General features: G+C 44.0%; 1 protein-coding gene across 1 annotated transcript; it reads right to left on the bottom strand.

Annotated features, from left to right (window-relative positions):
* Positions 1-164: 164 nt before the first annotated feature.
* On the bottom strand, positions 165-27,778 carry LOC311508140 (uncharacterized protein; the record flags this gene model as incomplete). The annotated part of the gene is made up of 30 exons (XM_084572805.1): positions 165-1,436; positions 2,755-2,857; positions 3,037-3,145; positions 3,296-3,370; positions 3,760-3,856; positions 4,059-4,251; positions 4,352-4,444; positions 4,596-4,709; positions 4,928-4,953; positions 5,064-5,163; positions 6,542-6,871; positions 7,107-8,334; positions 8,431-8,588; positions 8,707-8,836; positions 9,327-9,365; positions 9,622-9,981; positions 11,292-11,621; positions 11,718-12,113; positions 12,873-13,102; positions 14,636-14,959; positions 15,205-15,526; positions 16,395-16,596; positions 17,623-17,693; positions 17,834-17,961; positions 18,856-18,966; positions 19,074-19,104; positions 19,209-19,315; positions 19,418-19,487; positions 19,597-19,667; positions 27,665-27,778. 30 exons carry the CDS (start codon positions 27,776-27,778, stop codon positions 1,411-1,413), a joined length of 5,688 nt encoding a protein of 1,895 aa, XP_084428931.1. The 3' UTR covers positions 165-1,410.
* Positions 27,779-27,943: the final 165 nt, after the last annotated feature.

The raw sequence follows: 27,943 nt of genomic DNA, 5'->3' as shown, positions 1-27,943 counted from the left end.
ATAAAGACTTTCCCCCCCAAACATAACAAAATAAGATGACAGTAAACCCATTGAATTAAAGTCAACGCAAATGAAAACACAGATAACATCCCGTTTAAAATATTTTATTGATAAACATACAGTTGCTATAAAAGACAATGAACTGAGCTCTGTTCCTCTGAGTGATGAAGATGCTGTCTGGTGTTCAGATAGAGGAGAGAGGAGTTCAGCTCATACTCTGGGGAGGCAACGCTTGTGATAGAGGCAGACGAGGAGAGATTTTAGGACATTATGAACTGTTATTAGATGCAGGACTAATTAACAGGGAAGCAGCAAGAAACGTTTTATCATTGGTTTAGTTAATTGTAAATGGACAGCAGGTGATAAGGAAGGTTAGGTTTTTTCATTTTGTTATTTTTATTTTTTTTTTTGCTGGTATGGAACTGTGCTTCAAGTTGAATCATACATTACATTCATACTTACACACATGCACGCACACAAACACACAATGTGCCTAGACCCCGAGGTCAGTGTGAGTGTGAAATACTCCTGCACATCCAGTCCACTCTCGCCCTCGCATTCATTACATAAGGCACTGATTCAGATGCAGTCTATCAGAAGAAACAATGGCTAAAACATCCTAAAGGGAAAATATTTAAAATCCAGAGAACAAGTATTATTACTTAATAACATGCATTCTCATTCATGTAAAATTAGATATAAAGAAAAAAAGCTCGTGGTGAGTTAGGCAGATTTCTAGAATTCAAATGGACGACGTACAACATACGAGAGAGGAAAGGTAAAGTTTCACTGCTGACAAAAACATCAACTCACTATCCATCTGAGCAATGCTCACAATAACTTATATATGTTTGTTTTTCATGCAAAACTGTAAACACAAAACCCAAATGAATGAGAAGCTGTGAGTAAGGCATTCTAATGGTCAAGATACTTCAAGTTATCCAACCCAAACCACTTTGCATCACACTCAGAGAGTGGAGTCACATGATCAGTGCAGAAGCAGGAGTTAATGAGTCAAGATTTAGGTACCACCGTATGTGTTAAAGACAGTAACATGTTTAGCTTGTGACAGAAGAGATCCTTATCTACGTGTTGGTTGTGCAAAGGCCTTAGCATACTGATTTCTTGATTACATCCATGCTACACATATCAAAAAGAAGTGTATACCTGTGTACAGTTAAGAAGCACATCGATAGTAGTGTATGTGCGTGTTGCTGTGTCATTTATTCCACTGGTCGTCGGTGCAGGTTTGAGCGTTTCGGAAAAAAAGAAAAAAAGAAATCCAGGTTCTGGGGACTGCGCGGCTGTCCCAGAACATCCAGGCTGTGATTCAAGGTTCTAGGATGGTTCTCTGTCCAACCACTGGCTGCGACGGTGAAAGTTCCAGTTCCAGTTCCGACGGAAAGGTCATCATAGTGTAGTGGGCTGACCTCTGCCTGCAATCAGAGACAGCATCTTAGTGTTGTTAAGTTAACTGGTGTAAGTGAAAGTAGGTTTAGATTAGAGAAAAGTTAGGGTCAGGGACAAGCTGAATATAAACTTGAGAAGAGGAAGAGTTTTTATGAAAGTCTGAAAAAGCAGAAAAAACAAGTAAAAATAAGTGGAGCTCTCTTGTCAACTTTATTCTCCCTATTTTTTCCCTACTTCTTCTTTCCACCACTGTCTTCGTGTACAGCTGATTCACTCCATTCCTATCTAATCACATCAGAGATGGACACATTCAGAAAAGAGTTGGGGAAGAACGATACCGGAATCGGGATTAGGTTGTCGACAACAGTTGGTAATAAATATGTGAAAGTCCTTTCCACATTTTGTTTTAATAATAAAAACACACACCCCAAATTTGCAGTTGCCCTGTAAACTTTATTTTTTCATCAAATATACTTTACTCAAGTCTTCCCACACTATGATACCACTTTGTTGCTATGTTGTCTTTCATTCCTTTTAAATGACTGGACAGCACCGTATTCTTGTTATGTCCTACAAAAGCCAGATTCAAAATATCATGATTAAAAAGTATAGGAACGTATTATTTTTTTCACACAACCTATGCAAGACAAAACATGTGGACGAAATATGTGTATCAGCAGATACACATATTATCAAACGCCATAGGTGGCAGTATGACTTACACCCTCCATCCCCCACTCTTTCACCCCACCTCAAAAGCCAATTGTCTACTTTATAACGGCTGAACCCATAAAGATAAATCAGTTTTAGCAATGTGGTGACAGAAACAGTTACACGGGGACTACGGACAGTGAGCGTTCTTATAGAAATGCTTGGCCTACTGGGTCCATAACATGAATTTGTTTGTTCAAGTGCTTCAGGTGCTCTGGTGGGACCAGACACGTTAGTCATGTCATAACGCTCCAGACAGAGCTGTAAATTAAGTTAGTGTCATGGAACTTTTCACATGTGTAGAAGAAAGTATGACCTTATAGTAGGGCACATTTCACACACATATAGGCCTGCAAGCCTGATACCAGACTCATATATATTAAGAATTTAGAACCATTTGGATTTCATTATGGAGAGCGTTTCAACCAATACAAAGAAAAGTCTACAACCATTCACATTCATTTTAGTGTCTTGATTTGCCTATAAGGAATTCATCAAGCTTTCATCAACTTATTTCTTTTCAATTTATTTGTCCCTGGAGGGCGGCTGGCTTTTCAGACATCCGTAGATAGAAGGCAATAAATTAAAGCCTGTTATGTTTCTTTCAGAGCGTGTAGGCGCATGTGTTCTCACCTCGGGAAGCAATATAGCACTCGTGACAGCTGAGCAGTCCATTACGAATTCTTACGTCAGTCCCTGCAGTGGCGTCGCCCAGCTGCCCTTTACACACTCCACACTGAGGAAAGAAACACAGTTAATATTCTACACAAGAAGGTTTCTTTTGATCAATCTTAATACATTGTATACATCTATCGTTTTCACGTATCCTCCCCTATCCTGTGGACAATTATGATGTATACATGCTTTAGTAGACTTTGGCTGTGCGTACTAGTGTGTACTAGAATTAAACAACACCTTGAAACACTGCATGTGGAAAAACAGTCCCAGCGTATCGATGATCATGGCAGCTCCCTTTCCCAGGGGTTGAGAACAACCAGAACAAAGCCGCTTTCCACTAACACACCTACACAGACGGAGACAGCAGGAGAAGAACAGTTCATCAAATACGAGGTGTTCCCTCCCACATTAATGTATCCTCGCTCCATTGATTTCTGATATGTTTTCAGACATTTATTTGGGCATACTGTGTGTGTGTGTGGGCAAGCGTCGTTACCTGCTGGGTGAAGGAGGCTGCGGTGCTGAAGGGGAGCTCTGTTGTTCAGTTGTTACACCATCGTGTGATCCAGACCTGAGGTACATAAAAAATTAATAAATACATTTAAGAACATTTGTGTGGATTCAGGTCGTCTTCATAGCTTCTTAATAAGTGAGCATTTTCATCTGATATGTATGTGCATGTCTTTGGTTGCTTTTCATATTTTCAACACATTACTTTTGCTTCATGTCCAAATTACATAAATATTAGTTGCAATCTTTTAAAATAACCCAGATGAATGGCATAAGCTGAGATCCATTGATTTTATGATACATTTCTGTGTACTGTACACTTTTTCCTGCTTGCCAGAAATCCCTAGAAATGTATCCCAAATCACAGTAATCCTTAAGAACATAAAACATATTCAGGCAGTGTTTCTACCTGTACTTCAGTAAATACATTGCCTAAACAGCCTAGTGTACCTTTTAACAATCTGTGCCTGGTTCAGCTGAGTGTTGCGGTCCAGAGAGGATGTTTTCCAAAGTTCCTTCTTGGAAGTTTCACTATCAGGTGAAGAATCTGTGAACACAAGACATAACGACCATGAACAAAATCTATCTATCTATCTATCTGTCTATCTATCTATCTATCTATCTATCTAATGAAAATAAACTCCCAGAAACTCTGAGGAAGTAGATAGTTAACTAAGAATGACTAAGCTCTGCACGTACACATCTGGACACATAATTCTTATGAATGAGTGCTCCTGCTTTGTGCTCACCTTGGAAAAAATGCAGTTTTGATGCATGCTGATCCTCGTTCCCCATGGAGATTCTTTGGCCGTTGTGCTGCATGGGGCTGTTTGCGCTATTGCTTTCTGGAGCCGAGGAAGTCTTCACTGTCTGTTCTGACTGCTGGTTCAACAAACCGGTGGGGTTGAGGGGTGCGACAGTCTCCTCTAGGATCCGTCTCTCCTGGAAGGAAGCGCAGACAAATCAAACAAAGACAAAAAGATGAAGACATGCAACCAGGAGACTGTGTTTTATTTGTGTGTGTGTTTCTGGGTGTTTGTACCTCTTCATTGTGTTTCCTCTCCTCCTCTTGCACCTCAAGCTGTGCTTTCTCCCATTCCTTCTTCAGCTTCTCTTGTTCTCTCTGGTACTGCTCCTGAAGGGAAACATTGTTCATGTTAAAAACCGGATAAAAAAACTGTAAAACACAGGCATGACGCACATGTGACGGAAACACATCCAGTAGTTTCTGTTTTCTGCTTAGCATTCATGGAGCCATGCACATCCACACCATTACACTACAGTACCTGTAGGAGGCGCTCCTGCTCTTGTTGCCACCTTTCCAAGCGCTTACGCTCTTCATTGGGGTCCCAGACCCAGTGATTAACACGTTTAGCCAAGTTCAACATGGGGGTCTCAATCTACCCAGACCCGACCGACACACACACACACACACACACAAACACACACACAAACATGTATACGGACCAAAAGGACAGAAAGAGAGGAAAGGTGAGAGGACAAGTCTGACTACAGCCACTACAGCGACTACAGTGGAGACGAAGGGTCAGGACAGGATCAAATATAAGAATGAAGGAGGAACAGAAAGAACGAGCTGGAGCTGCTCAGAGATACTCACAGTCACACTGCTCTCCTCGAGTCCTTCTGTGGAACAAGACACAGAAAAGACTCACAACTGAATATAGAGTAGCTGCAGGAGTAATGATGCTGTAAATAACACTTTGTGTGAGCGGTGGAAAGGAGAGCAGACTTACCTGTGACAGTGGGAGAATAATCCTGTATGCTGCTTGCTGGTGCAGCTGGCTGGGCATTGCTTTCCTCCGCTGGTCTTTCAAACAAATTACTGGTCACAACCTGAAGGTTAAACATTCAACTAGGGTTAGTTTGTTAGAAAATAAACTTGTAAATCTGTCCTACAACATTTACTCCTAACGATGTTTCTGAGCCAGTTCAGTAGCTAAATACCTGCCGACAGTTCTGACAGAAAGATGTTTTCTCTTTCTCTCTGCGCTCCAGCCAGTCACTGGCTTCATGTAAATTTCTATTAAAATTAACTTGTAGAAATCTGAAACTTGCTTTACATAAGAGCTCCATCACAGGGGAGGGACTGAAAAAAGTTTCTGGTTCTACACTGTGGCCAACATGTAGCTGACGGATGAGCTACGTAATAGCACGTTAAAACAAAAATCTGTGGTAAACAAGATAAACAAATGATTGTTGTGTGAAACTCTGCCCAGTATGAGTGCCAGTAAACTGGTGACCTGCATTCTCCAAATTCAAGAGATGATTAACAATACCATTTGGTTTGGTTTGGTTCCTGGATTTAATTTTCAGGTTACACAGCTAAGAGAATAAGCCGACTCTAAGCTGACTCTAATTGATGTTGATGCTTTTATAAATATCTGAAAAAAACTGGAGAGACAATTTTTGAAAACAAGAAACCTTTTCTTCTGTATTTCCAGTGTGCAACAATAACACACCTTTTCCAAATAGTACGTAGATGACGACAACAGTATCTTTCTTTCCAGATACCCTGTTTTGATTTTTTGACAATAGAGATATACTCCGATCAGCCACAACATTAAAACCACTGACAGGAGAAGTAAATGACAATGACCATCTTGTGACAAAACAATGTTCTGCTGAGAAACTTTTAGACCTGGCATTCATGTGGATGTTACTTAGACATGTACCACCCACCTAGACCAGACCAGACACCCCCACCCCATAACAATGACACTCCTTGATGACTGCAGCCATCCCCAGCAGGATGCAGTCTGACACAGGCACACACATAAAAACTGTTTAGGAACAACTAAAAAAAACATGAAAAACATCACAAGGTGTTGACCTGGCCTCAAAATTCACTAGATCCCAAACTGATCAAGTATCTGTGGGACGATCCACAGAGGACCCTCCCCTCAACCCATAGGACTCAAAGTCCCCCACTAACAACATCATGTTGCCAGACACCACAGGACACCCTCAGAAGGTCCATGTCCATTCTCTGATGAGTCTGAATTGTTTTGGATGCACAAGGGAGACCTATACAATTTTAGGAAGGTGGTCATAATGTTATGCCTGATCAGTGTAAAGTGAAAAAGACATTTAAAAAACAATAATATCCTTTTAAAAATGATCATTAGGAATAAAAGGTTAGTAATCTTGGTAACTGGGACAGACCGCAAGAAAAGCAGGTGTTATCCTTTAACATGTCCCTTGAATAAATTACCTGTCCGTTGCTTTGGCCGTCCGGGTGCAGTGGCTCTATGTGTGTCTGCGTGAGTTCTGTCACAATAGTTGTCGTGATGATACAGTTTCGCCCTCCAATCAGGGAGCTGATGGCAGAGCCCGAAGACGGGGCTGATTTCTCTTTCTGCGGAGGAGGCAGCTGCTCTGCCGTCTCTGGGGATTTCGCAGCCTCCACAGGTGGAACATCTTCTTCCGTCTGTTCGGAGGAAACAGCTTTGATCTCCTGCAGGGAGTCCCGATGGGAGGTAGGTGGAGCGGAGACAGTTAAATGCTCCACTGCTTCTCCATTCACTCGCACCAGCCCGTCCATCTGAGTGGGACACAAATGAATGTGTTATCACCAGCTCCTACTATGCATTTCCCTTTTTTGATGAAAGCGGAGACCCGGTCATTTTTCAATACAGAGCACAATAAAAGGTTTTGAAGACTTAACTTGACATATGGAAAGAAATAATACGGGTAAAAATCCTATAAACTCTGAAACAACTTGAGGTGGAGCTATCAGATGATGCTGACTGGTGTTACAGACTAAATGGAGCCCTTACCTTGACTGGTTTGTGTCCGGAGAGCGTGTTCCTGGGCTGGCAGTAGGGTTTGGCTGCCAGCAGGGGGACAGGTCTGGGGGACACAGATCGAGGGGAGGGGAGTGTGCGTGCAGGCTGCGTGGGTTGAGGCTGCACTTGTGCAGTCTGAGGTGAGGTGTGTTTGGTCTGAGGCGGCACATCCCCCGTAATCACTTGTATTTGTGTGCTGCTCCGTGTAGCTACAGACTCTGTCAGCTGGGTCTGTGCTTCACTCAGGTGTAGTGACTGAGGTGACACATTTTGTGAGTCTGTGATTGAGGGAAGTGGACTGTCTGGTGTTGGCGGGCTGGTGGAGATGACAGCTGAGTCCTCTTGTTTATCAGCTACGCTTGCATCTGCGTCTTCAGGTTTTGCGTGCTTCTCTTCAGAAACAGATGATTCTGGTTTGTGCAGATGGTCGGACATCTCAGAGTTATCAACAGGTAATGACGGCTTGTGTTCCTTGTCAACAGGTGATGTTGGTTTGTGTTCCTTGTCTACAGGTGATGTTGGTTTGTGTTCCTTGTCTACAGGTGATGTTGGTTTGTGTTCCTTGTCTACAGGTGATGTTGGTTTGTGTTCCTTATCATCAGGTAATGTTGGTTTGTGTTCCTTATCATCAGGTGATGTTGGTTTGTGTTCCTTATCATCAGGTGATGTTGGTTTGTGTTCCTTATCATCAGGTGATGTTGGTTTGTGTTCCTTATCATCAGGTGATGTTGGTTTGTGTTCCTTGTCTACAGGTGATGTTGGTTTGTGTTCCTTGTCTACAGGTGATGTTGGTTTGTGTTCCTTGTCTACAGGTGATGTTGGTTTGTGTTCCTTATCATCAGGTAATGTTGGTTTGTGTTCCTTATCATCAGGTGATGTTGGTTTGTGTTCCTTGTCTACAGGTGATGTTGGTTTGTGTTCCTTGTCTACAGGTGATGTTGGTTTGTGTTCCTTATCATCAGGTGATGTTGGTTTGTGTTCCTTGTCAACAGGTGATGTTGGTTTGTGTTCCTTATCATCAGGTAATGTCGGCTCGTGTTCCTGGTCCACCTGATTTAGGTCCTGTTTGGGTTTTGCGGTAGATCTGGGCAGTTTGAGGCTGTCCAGTGTTGCGTCACTGATGGTGAAGCGGAGAGCGTAGCGCTGTAAAACCAAGGCGGCCTCCTCTGGAGTCGCTGCGTTTCTGTAGGCTTTGCACAGCTCTGCTTCTCTGCGCTCCCTAGAAAAGAGGAGACACAAAGAAGTTCATGTCAGTCGTCATGATGTTCTATGAGAGATCATGAAAAGATAAAAATAACCCCAGTATCATTCTTACTTCTCCTCCACAATCTCTTTGTAAGTCTTGATGCTTTTCCTCTTGTTGCCTTCACCTCCCTCATCCTTCATCCTTTTCTCCATCCTCTTCCTCTCTTCCTCTTTCTTTATTAGGTCCTGTGACGCACTGCGGCGGCGATTCTTCCAGCGAACCAAGTCCTGTCACAGGTGCACAGCGTTAACTCATATTGTTACAGCATATTGTCGTTATTTGAATAGGATTATATTCCCGTTTGGACCTCAAACGGCGTCTTAAATTATTTTAAGCGTTCCTTACGCTTTGCCAGGGATCCTCCTCTTCCTGAAAATTGTTGAACTGCTCGTGCATCCGTTCGTGTCTCGATTGGCTCAGTGGCGGTAAGTGTCCCACCTCATCCTTGTCATGCATATCACTCAGACTCACACTCCTAGAATAAAAAACATGTATACATCACTGCAACACCATCAGTAGTTACTTTCTCTGATTTGTCTTTGTAAAAATGAAAACTGATTCCAATCTATGTGAAACATAAACGTAAAAAACATGCAACTACTACACAATACATCACAAAAAAGCAGGGACAAAAAAAAATCATGACATAAACAAAGATTATCTGCTATGATATGCAGCAAGACATACATAACTCATAAATAACTATTCTTCTTCACTGTTTATAGTAGACTTGTATTAGTTGCGTATGTCTTGGCCCACATCTCTACCCTGTTTAAAACAAAACGTTTCTGTCGCTACAAACGAATCACAAAGCAAAATGAACAAGCACGTAGCTCACTTGTTTTCACAGACACATTAATTCTAGCCGGGTCTACATTGCAGGGTCTTTGAACATTTGTGCGTTTTTGTACACGGGATATGTTTTTCATGCAGGAGCTCATTCAGATCAACGCTTAGAGACTTACTCTGTGTCCTCAGACATAAAAGCAACTCGTCGGCTCATCCTAAAACAACAACAGAGGTGAGTGAATGAGAGGAGGGAGCAGGGGAGGGGATGGGTAGCACCGTGTGTTGCAGGAGACTACACATTTAAAGGAGTGCCATCGCGTTAACCTCTGGCATCACTGCAGCCAAAACTGCTATTTCTATTTACATATGTTAATAAAATAATAATGGATGAATGGCAGAGTTATTGTTTTTTTCATTTAATCTTCAGAAGTGATGAAGACACATGAGAAAGGAGTTCATTGGGCATCTCACATCATTGGAGGTAGCTCATCGTCCTCCAGCCAGAAGGGTTTGTCTTGTAGTTTCTCACTCATTTCCGTCTTTTTCTCCTCTACCTCAACTCTCTCCACAACTCTTTCCTCAACTCTCTGCTTTTCCAGCTCAACCTCCACTCTACAGGTCTGGGCAGCCGCAGCAGCAACGGGTGGAGGAATGAGTGGAGGAGAAGGCAGGGGTTCAGTCACCAGTGTGACGGAGGCATTAGGGGTCATCGTTTCACCCATTTCTCGCTCCTCCTCCATCGGCTGCCTCTCTCTCAGCCCTGCACAGGAGGGGCTGGTCGGGGCTTTGAAGGGCGGGACATGGGGTTCTGCAGCCACCGTAACAACGCTGCTGAAACATCGATCCAGTAACAAGGCGCAAGATTAACAGAAAATACGCTTAAAGGGCAAATCAAAACCATATCAAGGAAGACTGCAGCTGATCTGCTCTGATGTGGCCAGAAAGGGCTGAAACAGTCAGTTCACCAAAAGGTTAAAACTATATTCTCCTACTCGTAGTATCTAGTTATGCACATAGTTTTGGTTTTTCACAGATGAGGTTCTGCGTCGTCAGCAACGTCTCCAAGATCTCATCCAGTCCAGTACAATGGAAGTAAACAGAATTTTACTTGTGGCCTCAAAAGATTTGGAAATGAACCTCTTTGCAGAAGGAATCTGAAGCAATCAGATAAACTAACTGCAGGAACAACTGTGATTGATTATTGGCCATCATCATTCATTTGTTAAATGTAAATCAAACATAGTAACTCCTGAGGGACACATATGTCTCCTAGGCAGTTAAATACCCTGCTATGTTCATCAGGGACTGTCTTTCTGCACGAGGACAACCAGAGAAGTAAAGCCTCAAGCCTGAGCGACCCTTTTCACACACAAACACTTGCTTTAACCATTTATCAAAGTCGTTGCCAAATTATCTTTATTTTCTTGCGACAGCTCATATTTACTCTTGCAAGCTGGAAATCATCATAAGATAGTTTTCTAATCATTTTCTCAGGAAGAAATGTAGAGACAGAGTTCAGCTGGTGGTGCATTGTGTAACCTAGATTCCTCTGTTCACACCACAGCACATGGAAAAGTGTGAAATCTATGTGGAGATTAACCGTTGTCTCAACTAGGGTTAAACAGGATTATACTAGATTGAGCCTAAATCATTAAACAAACCAGATTTTTGGTAACCTTTTTAGGTAATATGAGTGAACCAACCCTTTCATGAAACACTTACTTTAGAGCAGAGCAGCAGCAGTTTACGACCGCATGCTACAGTGACATAAAAATCACAACCGACATTTCAAAACCGAACCACCAAAGTCATGCCAAACATAGCCAAAGTTAGACGTCACCAACAAATCAACCAGATTAGTCCAAACGAGGCACAAACGGAGTCAAGCCATGTGAGAAACAGAACTGCTGGAATCCGACCACAACAGCAAATCTGCCCCATCAGGCATCCAGCTGCAAGTGTTCAAACATGCTGCTGCTGGCACCGAACCAAAACGATGACACAGTCAAGTCAGGGTCGACTCTAAATCACCACAGAAACCTGCTGATGTTAGTACTTCAAGCCTTGCTAGATAAAACCCTCATTAGTTGCAGTTGTTGGCCAACACCACAATCTCTTCTTCACTCAAACGCAGTAAATACCTTTCAGTCTCCATCTTTTCTGTGACTTTAGGTTTGCTGTGAAGCGGCTTCATTGCAGACACTGGACTGACGGTATATTTGACCGATCCAGGCAAAGGCAGGAACTGATTGAAACACTGATTTGTTCTAGGTGCACTTGCTTTGTGGGACAATCTGGTTCGTCGAGCCATCATGTCATCCTTCTCCGGGTCAGGCACAGGCTCATTTTCATCATACTCATCCTCATCCTCATCGTATGCACGTTCGCTGCGAGACGTTGCTCTGATCACCGTTGTCTCAAGCTGCTGTTGAGGCGCCTCCATGAGAATTTTAGGCTGCTGATCCTCCACTCTGTGACAGAAAGTCCTATAATTTAAATAACTAAACATCAAGCTGGAGAATCTCTGAAGATACAAAGCACACAGAGCTTGTTAGTGGCCTCTGCACTCTGTCAGTCCAAACCAAATCTCAGCCCACCTGACGTTGAGTTTCTTGCTCCTGTCTGCCTGCACTTCCTTTTTGTTCCGCGGAGCAGCGTCTACTGTGACCTCCCCTTGCGTGCAGCGCTTGGAGCCGGGCAGAGGCAGGAAACGGTTGTAAATCCCTGGTGCAGCAGTGATTTGTTTATGGAAAACCCCTGTCCTCCTTGCCATCATGTCATCTTTCTGAAGATCCGGGATTCTCTCTTCTTCTTCCTCATCGTCCTCCTCCTCCGCTGCTCTCCGCTCATACTGAGCCAAACGAGCATCCACTTCAGCGGGAGTCGGGGTGGCGTCGGGCGTCCAGGGTGGGAGGTCAGCAGAGGTAGGGTCGGTTTGATCAGGGTCAGCTCCTTCTACCTGGCTGTTAAGAGTATTTTATATAGCTCAAAGCACAGCAACAAGGACAGATAACTGTAACTGCAGCTATAAAATCCAGGCATGAACATGCAGAGAAGCAGGAGTACGGAAAAAAGATAAACAGGAACTAAATAAAAACCATTCAGGGTTAGAAAAAGCACACGATATATCTACAAAATGAGAAGAAAGTAATTGTTTAATGTCTTAAGAGGCAAAAGATTTCAACATTACAGAAAGGCACTAATGGTGCATTGATTGTTGCTTAGGAGTGTAGCCAAAACAAGAATATTTGAGAGGGGGCTAAAAAAATAATAATAATGTATACACCAGGGCAACATTGATTTTTTTTTTTGAAGTTCTCTGGTAGAGTTTACCTCAAACATATTTTTGCTATATATCTGCTGCAATCTCTTGTTATTCACACCAACATGCCAGTACTTACACATCTATGAGCTGATGTATCTGCTGCCTGGCAGATATATCTTGTATGTACATGCATGTGTGTTTGTGTGTCCTATTTCCTACTGAAACTACAAGCAAATCAGGACAAAGCAGAGAACTGCATTCAAACTACCTAATGCACTAATCCAAATAGGCTCAAAATGTAAAACACTTTCTAAATGACACTGACAAGCAATTTAGTTAAGTCATTTAAGAAGTAATGCAACAGAGCAACGGCTATTGCTCCTCGGCTCAGTCCGTACTAATGCAAGCAACTTAGGATTTGAGCCACGAGTTGTCTTGTATTTGGCCTCGTCCATACCTGCGTTCCCGCTCTGAAAGCTGGGAGCCCAGGCGAATGGTAGGCATGGCTACGGTTGCCTTGGAAAGGAGTCGTCTAAGTAACTCCGTCTCTTCCCCTTCACTTGACAAGACTGTGCCTATAGGCTTCTCAATCTCAGTCACGCCCCCGAAGGTCACAACTTTGCTGTGACCTCGTCCAGCCTTTGCTGATCCGCTGAAAGGACCTCGATAATTTTTCTCCAGACAATCCTGACACACAGGGGCCGGGCTAGCCTCACTGTAAATGCAGTCTCACAAATGAAGACAGGCCCACGAACGAACACACAGTCACAAACCGATCACACCCGAGACAGTCAGCAAACGACCAGGGGGAAAAGAAAGAGGGTGGAAAAAAAATAAAAAATCATGAGCAACGACAGACAAGAGGATCAGACTGTTAAGACAAAAGTAGGATGAGGTGGAAATGTGGAATGAGGCAAGTGTGGGTGGACAAAATGGGGACAAGGCATGGGGTTTTGTGTTTGAATCACTGGAACACATACGTATGTGCACACACACACACACACACACACACACACACACACACACACACATTTGATCTTCTCTAGGTGGCCGCATTTTTCCTACTCACTGCTGTTCCAAAGGGAGCACAAAAAACCCTTTATTCTATCTCATGACATCAGCACAGACTGAAAGACAAAGCCGAAGCAGTGCTCACAGCCAACAGTCGCCTCTTTTTTTTTTTTGGGTCACACACACACACAGACTCTCATACACACCGGCCAATTCCCCGCTCTGTCTCAATGCCTGTCAAAGAAGACTGAAGAGGACTGAGGTGCACAATACTGGGGAGAATAAACAAGCAGATGAGAACATGGGGAGCAACAGTGAAAATGAGGGAAGTAGTCTAGTGGGACGCAAAGCTCCTTACGAAAAGAACATTTATATCAAATAACTAAGAGTAAAAAACTGTTAGAGGAGGAGAATCACTCTGTTTGAATGCCCAGTTAGCTTAGCTTAGCACAAAACAGCCTGCTTAATGGGGCCCAAGGGAAATCTTTTTCATAAAATAAATTATAAATGTATAGAAATGCACAAACAAAATTTAGTTTTTTTCATTGGCGTTATGTGATTTAACCTTTCGGGGCGGGGTTAAGTAACTACCTGGAGTCTAGGTTGCTAGTTAGCCGTGCCTGTCAAAATGTTCCCTGTCAAAAAATTAAATATTGTTAATCTGTAGTTATATAGTTACACGTTTAGCTAATTTCTTTGTGATTTTGACTCTAGATATTTAAATATTCACCCTTTCTTTTGTTTTACTCAAGAGCGATACTGCTATGGGATTTGTCAGTGATCATGATATTCATGGTGTCCATATTGTATATTCAACCATCGTGTTTTGTTTTTTTCACTTACCTTTACTTAACTTAGGTTCGGTACAACAGCAATACATATTTTTTCTTTTTAGCTAACTTCTTCTAACTAAAATCTGTTCTGAATTTGTTCCAAACAAACCACTACTGGGATGTTAAAGTGGCAGACACCAACAGCCACGTGTTCAACCAGTATTTTGTAGTAGTTTAACGAAGATTCAACTTGTTGCCAGCTGAAATAAGACACTAAACACCTCCATCTTCAAGCCACTTTTTTCAAATATCCAAAGATTTCAAAAAATATCTAGTAAAACCTTCTTTGGGTCGTAAGATCTACAACGTTTTCCGTTTAGATTAACTTGCCTGCAAAGATCTGCTCAAGACCGGACTAAACTAAAAGCAAATGAACGTCCAGACACACACTCATTCTCCCACTGGCTTCTAAACACAGCATCAATAGCAAACCACACTCTTGACCTACAGCAGCATTTTGGTGTACCGCATGTGTGCTGAAACTGAGAGTGTGTGATGGGCACCTTGGTTCAGTCATCTTGAGTCTCTCCCACTTCTGCATATCTGCCCAGCTCATTGAGGAAGACGCAAGGCTCATTGGTCCGTCCCTGTGCGGGAGGGGCCTACTCTGAGCCCGCCTGCGAGCCAGGTCGTCCTTCTGCTTATTTGGCATCGCTTTAACCTTCCCCTCTTCTCCCACTTCCTCCTCATCCTCCTCTTCCTCACGGCGAGGGGCAGAGTTTAGGAAGGGGTTGTCTCTTCGTGTAATGATGTCTGGTACCGCTTCCTTTTCACTGTCCGGTCACAGAGCCAGTACAGCGGCATCGCACGACACACGTTACCCATCAAAGTGAAGCACACAGACACACGTCAAACCACAAGTGACCACACAACCCAAAGAAAGAAAGAGCAAGGAAATGAGAAAGAAAGTTGAGGAGTGAGTTAGTTAAATGAAATAAAGAGCACACGCGTGGCTAACCTGATCTCCTTCTCCTGCAGTGTTTGCTGTGAGGCACGTCTGATGCCCTCCCAGCGCTCTCTGTCTTTGTCGGTACACGAAGGAGGAGGGACGAACTGGTGCACCCTGGGAGCAACGGGGCCTCGACGGGCCCGTCTGGATGCCAGGTCATCTTTGCGTACATCGGGGACTTTCCGTACCGCTGCCTCCTCTTCCCCGTCAGAGCAGGAATCCCATGCAGGTTTCTGAGAGCTTAAAAATTCATTATCACAGCGAAGGATGATGTTCGGGGACGGTGACCGCACTTCTTTTTCCTCCGTTGCAGGAGGGCTAGGGTTGGAGACGGGATGGCGCACCAAAGTCATTTCAGAGATTAAAAATCCACCATGTTGTATTTTGAGCAAAAGCAGTAACGTGCAGGGTTTGATTGACATGCGGCCAAATATATCAAGCTCTGCTGGTTAGTCGAAACCTGCCGCCAGACTTATTATTATGTGCGTGCTTTAGAAAAGGACTCCAAACACAATCCGACAATCGCACGTCCATCCACTGATGCCTCTACCACGATACAAACAACTGACACGGATTAAATCAACCTCTTCAATCGTCTTTCTCCCAGTACGCCAGCAATGCAAATCAGTCTCTCCACAAACCACATCAACGTCATCTTCATGTAGAAAGGCCGATGCCACCAAACCACAGCACCAGTGTAAATGCAGTAAAGCCGGAAACAAACCACAAACAAACACCATCACAACTTTTTGTTAGTCAGTGCAAATAAAACCACGCCAGCAGCAGCAGCTCACACGTCCGTCCTCCCTGACCTGCTATAGCGAACGGCAGCAGGAAGGACTTTGATTCCTGCCTTCTCCAACTTCTGCAACCTCCTCTGCTCCAACACGTCCTGGGTGACCACTTCCTCTTCCTGTTTTAGTTTTTCCCCATTGTTCTCAATTGCCCAAGTGACAGTCTTGGGAGTTTTGTGTTGTGTCCCAGTTCTTTTGCCTTGCTCTTGAGGGTGACTGAGGAAGGGTGTGTAATGTCAGGGAAAGATTAGGTATGAGGACGTTTCTTTAAATCCATTTTTGTGTTTTTTTTGCCCATATTTTGTTTTCTGTGGCAGCGCTTTTCGAACTCCTTTACAAATAAAACCATCATTGCCACTAGAATGACTGATTCGTAAAGTATTGGTCATTACCTCCGCTGCTCCCCTTCCTCTGTGTGAGTCTTTCTTCGAGGGGTCGGGATGTAGGAGCTGGCGTTGGTTCGGTTAGGAAGAAACTGGTTAAACGGGATGGAGCTTCTCGATTCACCGCTGGCAGTCCGTCTGGCCAACATGTCATCCTTCCGCACATCTGGCTTCCTGCTGGGGGCGTCAGCCTCCGAGTCGCTGCCTCGCCCTGGGCAACAAAGAGCAACGGAGCACGGCAGAGAAAAGAACGATGAAGGTTATTTTTAATTAGTCCTTCTTTAATAACATCTGCGAACCACTGACTACTTGAACACAGAGCGGCCAAATACACCTGGTATACACGTAAAGGGTTTATTTAATGTCCTTTCTCATCTGGTTAGCAGAAACATGATACAATCCATACAGCATCCTTAAGAAAGGCTGCCGTCACCTTGTAGATTATTAAGGGAGAGTCAACAAAAGCTAAAATAAGCTAAAAAATCTATGAGTTTACAAATCTGCCAGCTTCACTCCACTCCACAACGGTGTAATAAAAATACTAATGTGTTGTGTGATTCTACATACTTTATTGAAACATCACAAAGCTATCTTAGAGAATTCAAATGTTGTAAATACTCAGAGAGTGATTAAACGGTTTCCTAACACACCAACAGCGCCACGTTCATATTGTTTTGATGTGGCGGCCTACTGTCTACAGGGAACATTGGGAGTGATGCTACCGCCAGCTCTTTCATCACCAGCTGTTTTTCTTGTCACCCCGCTGAACGTATATTTCTCTGTCAACATAAAAGACATAAACAGGATGCCTGTGATAGCCCCCCTCAACACACACACACACATGCTGACATTTGACAGGCAGGATGTTGACCTCAGTCTGCTTCCCAGGTCCAAGAGATTGTTACTTAGACCAACAGCTGCTGCATCTGGGCCACAACACACACACACACACACACACACACACACACAGGCAGAGACATTCAGCTGTCGTCCACAGCCTGTCTGACCGGTCATATTATACCAAGGTTAAAACCCAAACATACTAGGGAACAGCAGTCACTCTATTTATGGAGGAGAGGTGTTATACTGAAAGAAATAGTTCTGCATTTTGATAATTTTTGTGCTTTGTTTTTTTTGAAAGCTAGAGGAGAAGGTCGGTTTGCATTAAGGAAGCAGTGGAGGTGGCTGGCCGCTAGCTCTCACAAAATTTCCTGAGAAAAGTTTTATCAAAACCTACCGTCACTGTTGCCTCGATTCACCACATCAGGAGAAGGGCTGTGTTGTGAGCGGGAGCCAAAAGAATCCAAGCTGTAACATACGAAACACAACAGAATATCTATTCTGTTCTTGGGACATTTACTTCTTTAATAAATCTTCAATATTTTGGTGTGTGCAACCACATATAGAGAGAGAGAGAGAGTGCATGCGTGTTGACGGAGGTCTCTCACCTGTCTAGTGAGTTGTCTCGAGTGTGTCGTGGCGGAGAGAGAGAGTCACTCCTCTCAGAGTCCCAGCAGTCATAGCCGCTGTCTCTAACACTGCGCTTCTGTGGACTGTCTCCACCTTCCTCGGTCTCCTACAAACACGAAGCAAATCAAGAGGATAATGATCATAAGAAACTCGGAGAGAAAGTAGGAAACACGTATGAAGAAGCTCACTTAAAGCACCAGTGTGTAGGATTTAGACAGAATCTACACCGTAGCAGGGCACGTCAGAGTTGGCGTTTATACCTAGACACTATTTGACGGCAAGTCAAGTGATCTCTGCAAGGAAGAAGTAAGGGAGTTTTCTGTACTTGTACGGCCACTGAAAGACGAGGAAAGCCACTTCGGACGACTAACAGCTGTTGCAGACACTATCACCGTGACGTGTAGTTATATTTCTAGAAAGATGCAGGTCCGTCAGGCTATGGCCAAGGCTCCAAAACAACACTCTGGCTTGGGTTCAGGAGGCAGGCACTCTCTCTATTTTTAAGGTCAGGCTTAAGACTTTCCTTTTTGATCAAGCTTATAGTTAGGGTTGGACTAAACCATCCCTTAGTTATGCTGCTATAGGCCTAGGCTGCTGGGGAACGATGCACCAAACACATGTCCCTCTCTTTCTTCTCTCTCCTCTCTCACATCCTCCACTTTCTTTTCTCTGGCACAGAGCTCTTGCCCTCTAATTTCCTATCTACTACTAGTCATGCAATTCTGTGCTATTATTATATAGAATGTTTACTGCTGTGTGCAACATGGGGGACTCTGTGGAAGAGAACCTGCTCCCTCTGTCTCAATTCATATCCTGTCTGCAGTGCTGTTTGTCTCCTGTCTCATGTGACTGTCCTACACCCCAACAAAGACGGGAAACTAACAACTACATCCCCCGCACCTCCTCCATGCCATTATCTGCCTTTCTGGCTATCTCCCTCTCCTCCTCCTCCTCCTCCTCCTCCTCCTCCTCCTCTTTGTGCTCCATTGAGTTTACTCACCACCTTCATTTGAGCTAGAAGCCCTTCAAACTCCTTGAGGTTGAGAGTTGGACCACTGTAGGATGCACAGCCACTGGCAGCCTTCCCCAACCAGAACACTGTGTTCAGAACCTGAGAGACAAAGGGTTTGGTGTATATTTATGAATGCTGAGCACTCTACCACTAAACGATACGTCAGTGTTGAATAGAAATTAGAAGAAATTGCAAATACAACTTACATTTTTCAGTTTGCGGTTGCAGTCGGAGTCCCTAACAGGAAAGAAGAATATTAGTATTATTCCATACCCTATTTACTTGGACGTACATCGGAAGTAAAGGCCACAAACATTTATACATTCACACGTTTCATTTACTTGAGGTTAGCTCGCATGGAAGTGTCCTGTAAGTCCCCGGGGTCAAACAGCTGGGAGCCCTTCAGGCCCAACTCCTCACAGCCCCGCAGGAAGACTGACAGGTTGTCCTAGAGGAAACAGCAGGGGACCCACAGACGGTGGTCAGTTTATCACTGGTGAACAGGGTGGTTTACTGGGCTCGAATGTCACACTGGAGAGTGTCTTCTTACCAGTCCAGCAATGGGGGTGGGCAGTCTGTTGATCTTCTTGACCAGCCCTGGTTTGATTGCACTCAGCAGCCTGCACAGGGAGCGTGAAGCAGAGATTTATCGGGTCTTAGGGGGGGTTTATGTATGTTGCTGCTGCTTCAGACATCAAAAATCGAAGTAAAATCATGTCACAGGCTTACTCGCACAACAGGATGCCGTTCTCCAGTGCGCTGCGGAAGTCCTTGTCTCCAAAATCCTTCCCGGTTACAGCCTGAGGAAGGAGGACAGGAAGGAGACAGATGTGAAGAAGGTGGACTTTAAACCCGGCTGCCTAAATTTTTGTTGTAATTCTTTTTGACTGAATGTCCAGAAGATAAAACAGAGAAAGCAAACTAGTAGGAGAACCAGAGAATATTTGGCATTTGCCAAGACAAAATTACTTGTGTTTGAAGTGTTAAAAATTCACTTTTTGGAGAAAGCACTGTGCAGATATTTTGATAAAACTACAAAACAATATCTGGTATTGAATCCGTCATCAAAAACCCAGCTTCCCATATTTATTTTGGCATTTTTGGCCTATTTTTGCCGTAAATGCCTCACAAAGTTCATAACAGAGGAACCTGCTGCTTCCGGGTTCAGCCTCTGTAGAAACCAAATTAGAACGACACCAGGTCAGTGACACCGCTCTGTGTCCTCATTCCAGTTTATCCGAACTGCAGCCGCATGCCGCAACGGTAACCTCAATCCTCCTAACCTAGACAAAAACCTCTATCCTGCGCAGTCGGGAGAGGAGGAGAGAATCAGGAAACTAACAATGATATCCTGTCACAACAGCAACCCACACACACACACACACACACACTGCTCTCAGGAGCTGTTGTGTAACCAGTGGCCAAAGATGACTGGGTTTGACTGACGACTAATCCAGATTAGCCAAGATTACAGTTAACACTCGAACTGCTAACTGCAGGCCCACACTTCATGCACCTCTGATTCTTCATGTACACACCCTTTAAGCATAGGCTGATTTTAAGAATCTCTGGTTCTCAAAACATCAGTGGCATTTGTTTGAATGTGGTGATATTTCCACATTTGTTTCTAATCATACACACCTCTGCTGCACATGAACCATATGTATGTGAGGAAAGTGCACACACACACACAAATGCACTACATCTGTATCTGTGAAAACAGTCCATTGTGTTTTGTTATGTAAGTAATGACCAGATGTTTCCCACTGGCATCCCCTTCTTTTTGTCTTTCTTACACACACACATGAACGCGCACACACACACACTTAACCCTGCAACCATAACGCTCTTTTTCCTATTGTTTCAGTGTCATCTCCTTATCATGTGATACCTCCAACTGTCCTGATCAGACACTTTACACTGAAATGCCAAGACAATTATCTGATGGTGAATGTACAACGAATCATATCCACTAGACAAGTGAATAACACTGATTATCTGGTTATCATGGCATCTGTCAGTGGGTGGTGTTTATTAGGCAGCAAGTGAACATTTTGCCTGCAAAGTTGATATTAGGAGGTGGAAAGACGGGCAAGCGGCAAGAGGGATTTGAGCGACTAAGGTCAAATTGTCAGGGCTAGATGACTGGGTCAGATCATTTTCAAAACTGCACCTCATGTGGGGTGGTCCCTGTCTGCAGGCAGTCATCAGTGTCTATGAAAAGTGGTCCAAGAAAGGAACAGTGGTGAACTAGCGACAGGGTCATAGGCGCCAAGGTTTACTGATGCACGTGGGGAGCGAAGCCTGATCCAGGAGACAAGACATTCATTCATTCATTCATTCATCTTCTATACCCGTTTAGTCCTGTTAAGGGTCACGGGGGTCTGCTGGAGCCTATCCCAGCTGTCATCGGGCGAGAGGCAGGGGTACACCCTGGACAGGTCGCCAGTCCATCGCTGGGCTAACACAGAGAGACAGACAACCATTCACACTCACATGCACACCTACGGCCAATTTAGAATCACCAATTAACCTAATGAGCATGTCTTTGGATGGTGGGAGGAAGCTGGAGTACCCGGAGAGAACCCACGCAGACACAGGGAGAACATGCAAACGCCACACAGAAAGGCCAGCTGGCCCATGGATTCGAACCGGTGACCTTCTTGCTGTGAGGCATCAGTGCTAACCACCTCGCCACTGTGCCGCCGGAGACAAGACACTAAAGCTCAAATTTCTGAAAATGTTGATAATCTAACTACAGACAACTGACCCTTACCATGATGGGTCTGTGGATGCCTCTGCTTTCTTCAATGTGTCTAAATACAGAACTGACTAAACTGTCAAACCAGTCACGAAAGTCTGTACGATGGTAGTTAATCCTCGATGTTACAAGTTAACAAAGTTAATTCAAGTTGAAGAATGACACAAGTAAAGACAGAAAGAAGCACACACACCCACACATAGAGTTTCTATCTTTGTGAGGACCCTCAGTGACATAACACATTCCCTAACCAGTAACCTTTACTCTAAACCCAAATCCAAGTCTTGACCTCAGAATGTCAGCACCGTCCAAAATGTCCTCAAGCCTAAAATCTAAAACTGAAACTCGTCCTCCTCCGCTGATTCATGGACTCCAGGTCTTTTAAAACATTTACAGCGCTGTCATGCATAATTTACTCACCGAGGAGAGAACTATATTGAGGTGAGGACGGGAGTACTGCTTGTATTTTATGAAGGTAGTGTGTGTGTGAGTGTGGAGGAGGCAGGACACAGACAGTGGGTGAGAGCGGAGGTGGTTAACGACGGCTCGTAGGTGCTAAAACTGAAATAAAGCAATTAAACGTAGCGTGAGCCTACATGTTTTTGACAGCGAGCTAATGGACATTTAAACAGACCGTCATGGATGTGATCAAAAGAGAAACAGGGTAAGCATTCATGTCTGCGACAAACAGCAAGCCAAACGTCTAGAAGGCATTTCAGCGCCAGTCGCGGTAATTTGACTCTCCCTTGCTGCTTCTCATGGTGGACTGCTCTGCTCAGTCTGGGTGAATGGCAGCAGCAGCTACTATTTAAACCCCGAAGTGGGAGTGTGTGTGTGGAGGGACAGGAGAACCAGAAGTAGGCCAAAGTACAAAGATGGAAAGAATGAGCTGGGTATAAAAAAAACAGAAAGTAGACAAAGAGAATATGAAGTAAATCAAGTTTGTGATGTAATTTCAGAAACATGCATTCAGCTTACACGAAAAGCGATAATAATTTGGCGTCATGTTGTTGCAGCTGACACATATGCGGTTTATGTCTACCATGAGACCTCGGCCTCTCACGTATTCACGCCTGTGTTTTATTCCAGTTCAGGGAATAATTATTACAGCACATAACAGTGTTGCATTTACCTTTAATTTGGTTTGTGTCGCAGGGCAATCAAGACAAAATACAAATGTGACAAAGTTCTGACACGCCTTCAACAACACGCACTTTCAAACTGTTTTATGATCGATTATAATTTTGCAGGAAAACTGGATTTCAGTAGCCTGACGAGCCAGACCCACATTAAATGTAGGGTCTGGGCACTCTCCATAGACAGGGCTCAACCGGAGGGGTGGGATAAACGGTTGTCTTTCAAACTCCCTCTCCACGCAATAGGATAGCGCTACAACCAATCAGAGCAACGAAGAAGGTGACGTAGTCAGAGCGATGGAAAAGAGAGCTCCTTGCATGTGTTGTGGAAAAAACTTATCCCAATAGATATTAAATAGTTCCTTTTGCATCCTGTTTTTTTTTTTTATGAGTTCGCCTACAGGTTGAGTTTCTCCTGCATTAATCATTTTTAAGCTGTGGATCAAACTTTTGCCTTCTTTTGTAAGAACGACCTCAGTGCAGTTTCTTGTTCTTTTCTCAGAGAAAAGCTTAACTTCAAGTCTTTCAGAGTGGCGGCCAAAGCCGATTCGAAAGAAAGTTGTTCGCTAGCAGCAGCCATCGCTCTGGTAGTTCTAGCAGGATGGGGAATTCACCTTCACGCGTAATTCACGGAACTTATGGTCGCAGGTCAGTCGTCATCGTGTTAAGCCCGCCCACCGACTCGTGATTGGCCCGGTCCATCTTGGATTTTTCGAAATCTCAAGTCAACGGAGAGTAACTAGACTGCCCCTGGAAGCAAATGTAATTTGCTGCCGCTAGGGGCGCGTCTAGATCTAGGCTAGGATTTCAGGATATTAGGTAAAAACAATTATTGAAAAAAGAGCATCCGCAGCGAGTGTTGTTGTCACTAGCCTTTATTGCTTTTGGTTGTTCCTGGTTTTGGTACAACGAAAGCACCCTGAGAAATTATAAAGATACGTCTAGCACTTTAGACACATGCATATTTTGGGTGGGACTGCTGTATTGAAGCGTACTGGGCTTTCAAGTCATAACTACTTTAAGTCATAACTATTCTTTATAGATAATAAGAAGCAGTTCCTCGGTGTAATCACCACAGTTTCTGTGCTAAATATTTTGTAAAGGCACTTGTCAGATACTTTTGACTATAGCTTAATGTAGCCAGACTCAATTCTCATCAGAATATGAGTCTAATAACATCCCATTTGGATTAAATTATGAGGCATGTTGAACGGATATAGAGAAAAGAAAAAACCTCTGCACACGAATGGATAGTCCTCCAACCAATTAGAGCCATTTAGCTGTAAACATGTTCCACTCCATGGCGCTCAGATGACATCTATGACTACTTCGTTGTCACTTTTCTGTCTATCAGCGCATAAAGCCTGTCCAAACCATTTGACTGTCCAGACAGATAAATTCTAAATGGAGCAACTCCCGACCGAAATTACCCCACTAAATTCTGGGCTGGCTTCCAGGCTAACTTTTTATAGCGATGCAAAATACATTTGTGGGTATATCAGAGTATTTTCTTATTCAATTAAATACGATAATGCAGACAAGGGGGATAATATACTGTGTAAGTTGACATTTTACATTTTATTTTATTTTATTCAGTTTGTTAATTGTCTGTTAGCGTGTATGTTTCAATAATTATTGTAAAATGCAGCAGAGCTTAGTATACTAGGCTTTATACACAGCTCAGTGTCACAGCCATTGTTAAAGTACTTGTGTGCTTCCTCCTATTCACAGAATAACACAACATATTTAACTTTGTTCACGGCATCTTTGCCAAAACAAAGTCATTGTTTCACATTCCTTCATTTAGCATTTGATGGATGGGAAATCCATGAATCCCCACTCTAGCGCTTTTTCTTGTGCAGACACAGCTGGTTGTCTGGAAATATTGGATATTAATCTACCGAGGACAGCTGTGACATCTGGCACACACACACACACACATTTATTCAGTCACACGCATTCTTCGGTTTATTCCCTCTGTGTGCGACCCTAACTCTCGCTATGTGCTGTGTGTGTGTCAGCCAAAAGCAGAGGTTAACTGCTGTCACTAAAGTTGTGTTTCTCTAAGCCAGGATGACTTTAACATGCTCAGCGTCACATCCAACTGTTTTAGAGCACCGTTGTCACCGCGCATCAGCTCTGAGACAGTCTAATCCAGCCTTGTCTCGTCTAAAAACAGAAAGTTTTTGTCTGTGCCATGTCCAATTTCCTGCTTGGGTCATTTGGTGAAATATAGCCTACTGCTCTACTGCCCCCCTGGAAACAGTGACACCTGAGACCCGGCCGTGTTATGTTCCCATAGTGACCAGTGTCACCCAACCGGGGTGTGTCCGAGGAGTGTGCAAGGCATATCATGCATAGCTGATTGGCATGTGTGAGTGTGCATACACTTTGCATACTTCTGCAGACATGACAAACACACAGAGGACGAGTGAAAATGTTTCATGGAGCGCAGGGCAGGATGGTTAACCCTGGATTGTGCCCACCTGTGAGAGCATATAAATACATCCCTGGAAATAGAGTGAGGCTGAGCAGCCTGAAAATAACTGGAGTACGAGGAGGAACGAAAACGACAAAGCAAGAGAAACACAGCAGGAGAGATTAAGACTTGGAGGCCAGCATTAAGCAGGATAGACAGTGGTCTGCAATCGTTCCCAAGAAACAGACCTTTAAAGATTAAATTATTGTTTTAGAATCAACCTATTTGACCCTGGATGATGATAAAAACACTGTTTTATGAAGTCTTATCTATTTAACCCAAGAGGAAATACTGGCTAAAACTATTTTAAACAAGTATGTATAGAGTTATTTATCTGGTGTTTGCGATTGGTCTTGTGCGTCACACTAAATGGATGCATGCAAATAAAGCAAAAACCTATTTGCAGATGCCATTACTGCTATGATGATGGGTTAGGAATAAAAACAGAGGTGGTAAATTGCTTATTTCATGATAAGATTTGCTGAGTCTTACTATATTTTCTTGAAATATTATTTTCAGGTGTGTTTTTTTTTTCTGGTAGATGTGTGAGAACCATTTAAGACAGCTGATAACTTAATTCTTTAAACTGGAAACCTGATATTTCATGTGTCTGAGCAGGACAGTAGGACAACTTCTGCTCCGGTCCAATATCAACCTTATCATCATTCATTCAGATAAATGTGAAGCATAAATGTGCAAGGGACAGTGCATATTAATCACCCGAAAATCCATCTAAACAGGTCAAAGCTCTCCAGTGAAAAAACACATAAACCCTAATAACTTTGACTTTCATGCATTATATACGGGACACTGACAGATCTAAACAGGAAAAGTTTACCTTACAAAGTCTTAACAACTTCCTCTTACTTTTCCGTCTTGTTAACCATTATGCAACCCTTCTGACTTGACTGACTCCTGATATCCAGATTAGGAGCCACACTGTCAAACCGGGCATTTAAAAATGGGCTGCATGCATGCTTAATCTCAGACTGGATTTCAGCCTTATCCCCGAGTCTATCCATCTCACTGATTGAAGGCCTATTTGTGTTAGTGCGCTCTCTTTGCTGTGTTGCATGAGGCAACTTTCTCTTTGGAAAACAACTGGTTACGAAACAATTGATATCAGGTAACTTTTTGCACCGGCACATTGACTGAAGACGCTGCGTGGTGCTGCAATGGACAATATGGATGTAGTGTTGATGCGCTTCCTTTGTGCTACATTAAATCTGATTGTACTGCAGCTGAGAAGTCACAGTTGTGGTAACATCAGTATGTACAGTATTAAATGTTATCACGAGGATGCTACTTACTCTGTAATGTACAGTTTTGACTATGAGGAAGTAAAAAAAGGAGCTTCATATTGTTACTTTTGGTTGTTTTTCTGGATAGAAATTTCAATCAATGCCGTTTTTTCTGACTAGGACCACAGTGAAAATAAACTTTCATCTGTGTTTGGTTTTTATCCCCGGTCTGTGCAGACTGGCTGTTCTGCAGACTTATGTTTATCTTTGGATTTGTCAGATTAAATTGATCCATCTCCTCTATCCACCAGAGATTGGAGTAAATTGCCGTGTGTATGCTGGACGGCGAGCACAGACGGTGGGGAGGGAGGGAAGGAGGGGGGCCTGTGAAAAACACAAGCCATTTGTGGTGCCAAACTCATTTGGTTGTAGTTTCAAGCACAATCCCAGGGTCTGATATTCTAGCTGGCAGGTAGCAGCATGGCTAAAACGGGGCCGTGTTGAAAGAAAAGAAAAATAGGTCATAACGCGGCTCCACAAGCAGATCACGATTCACCACTCGGGCTTATGGACAGGGGCGTTTTTAGCCGACCAGATGATGGTGGAAGGGAAGCGACGCAGCCAACCACTCGTGATAATCCCATCCGATGCGATCCACTGTTGGTACAGAGTCAAGTGTAGCATCTCGTGCGTGAATCCTGGCCCTGGTTCCATAACCATGGCAACCGGAATCCCCTCGCGCCTGAAAAAAAAAAAAGGGGGGCGTTCCTCCTCCTAGCAACTAGAACACGGGCTCCGAACGCATCGACACCGGACTAACGGTTAGTTTGAGCTTTAACTGCGTTGTGTTTTTTTGTTATTTCCCCCTCAGATAATGGTGTTAAAACTCCCCACGGTGCTTGGCAGTGGCAGTGGCGCCCAGACTCTTAAAGAGTCGGACATACGTGAAAACTTTTAACACATACGGCTGCTCACGCATGCAGGAGCAGAGCCGTTGTCCCATACGGTAACCCGACACTGCATAGTCCCCCCCAACAGGTGACGGTGCACCGGTGCTGTGTATTTATATCACTAGCCACAGTGTGTATGACGGTATGACCCATTTTTGTGCCCGGTTTGCTGTAGCAGCACCCCCCCCCCCCCCCCCCCCGAAGAGTCTCAGGACGGTGTCTTCACTTACCTCTATCCATTTCTGTGCCTCCTGGCAGGCTGGTTCGGGGTGGCTCGGCTCCGGTGGCTCCTGCTCCCGGGCCGGGACGCCCGGGGTATCTCGACACGCTCCGGGGCTCGCCATCTCCGAGCAGGCCGTTCAACCGAGGCTTGAAGTGTGATGTTACGGTGAAACGTGATAAAGCTCCCCTCGGATAGATGTCTGGCGGTGCTCCCCTCCCCGCGCTCCGTCCGTTATCTTCCTCCTCGCTTTCCTCGCAACTCCACGCTCGCTCGCTCGCTCGTTGCG

The sequence above is a fragment of the Chelon labrosus genome (genome assembly GCF_963514085.1).
Source record: "Chelon labrosus genome assembly, chromosome: 2".
In the NCBI taxonomy this organism is placed as follows: Eukaryota; Metazoa; Chordata; class Actinopteri; order Mugiliformes; family Mugilidae; genus Chelon; species Chelon labrosus.
Note: the sequence above shows the minus strand (reverse complement) of the source record. Positions and strands in the feature narration are given on the sequence as shown.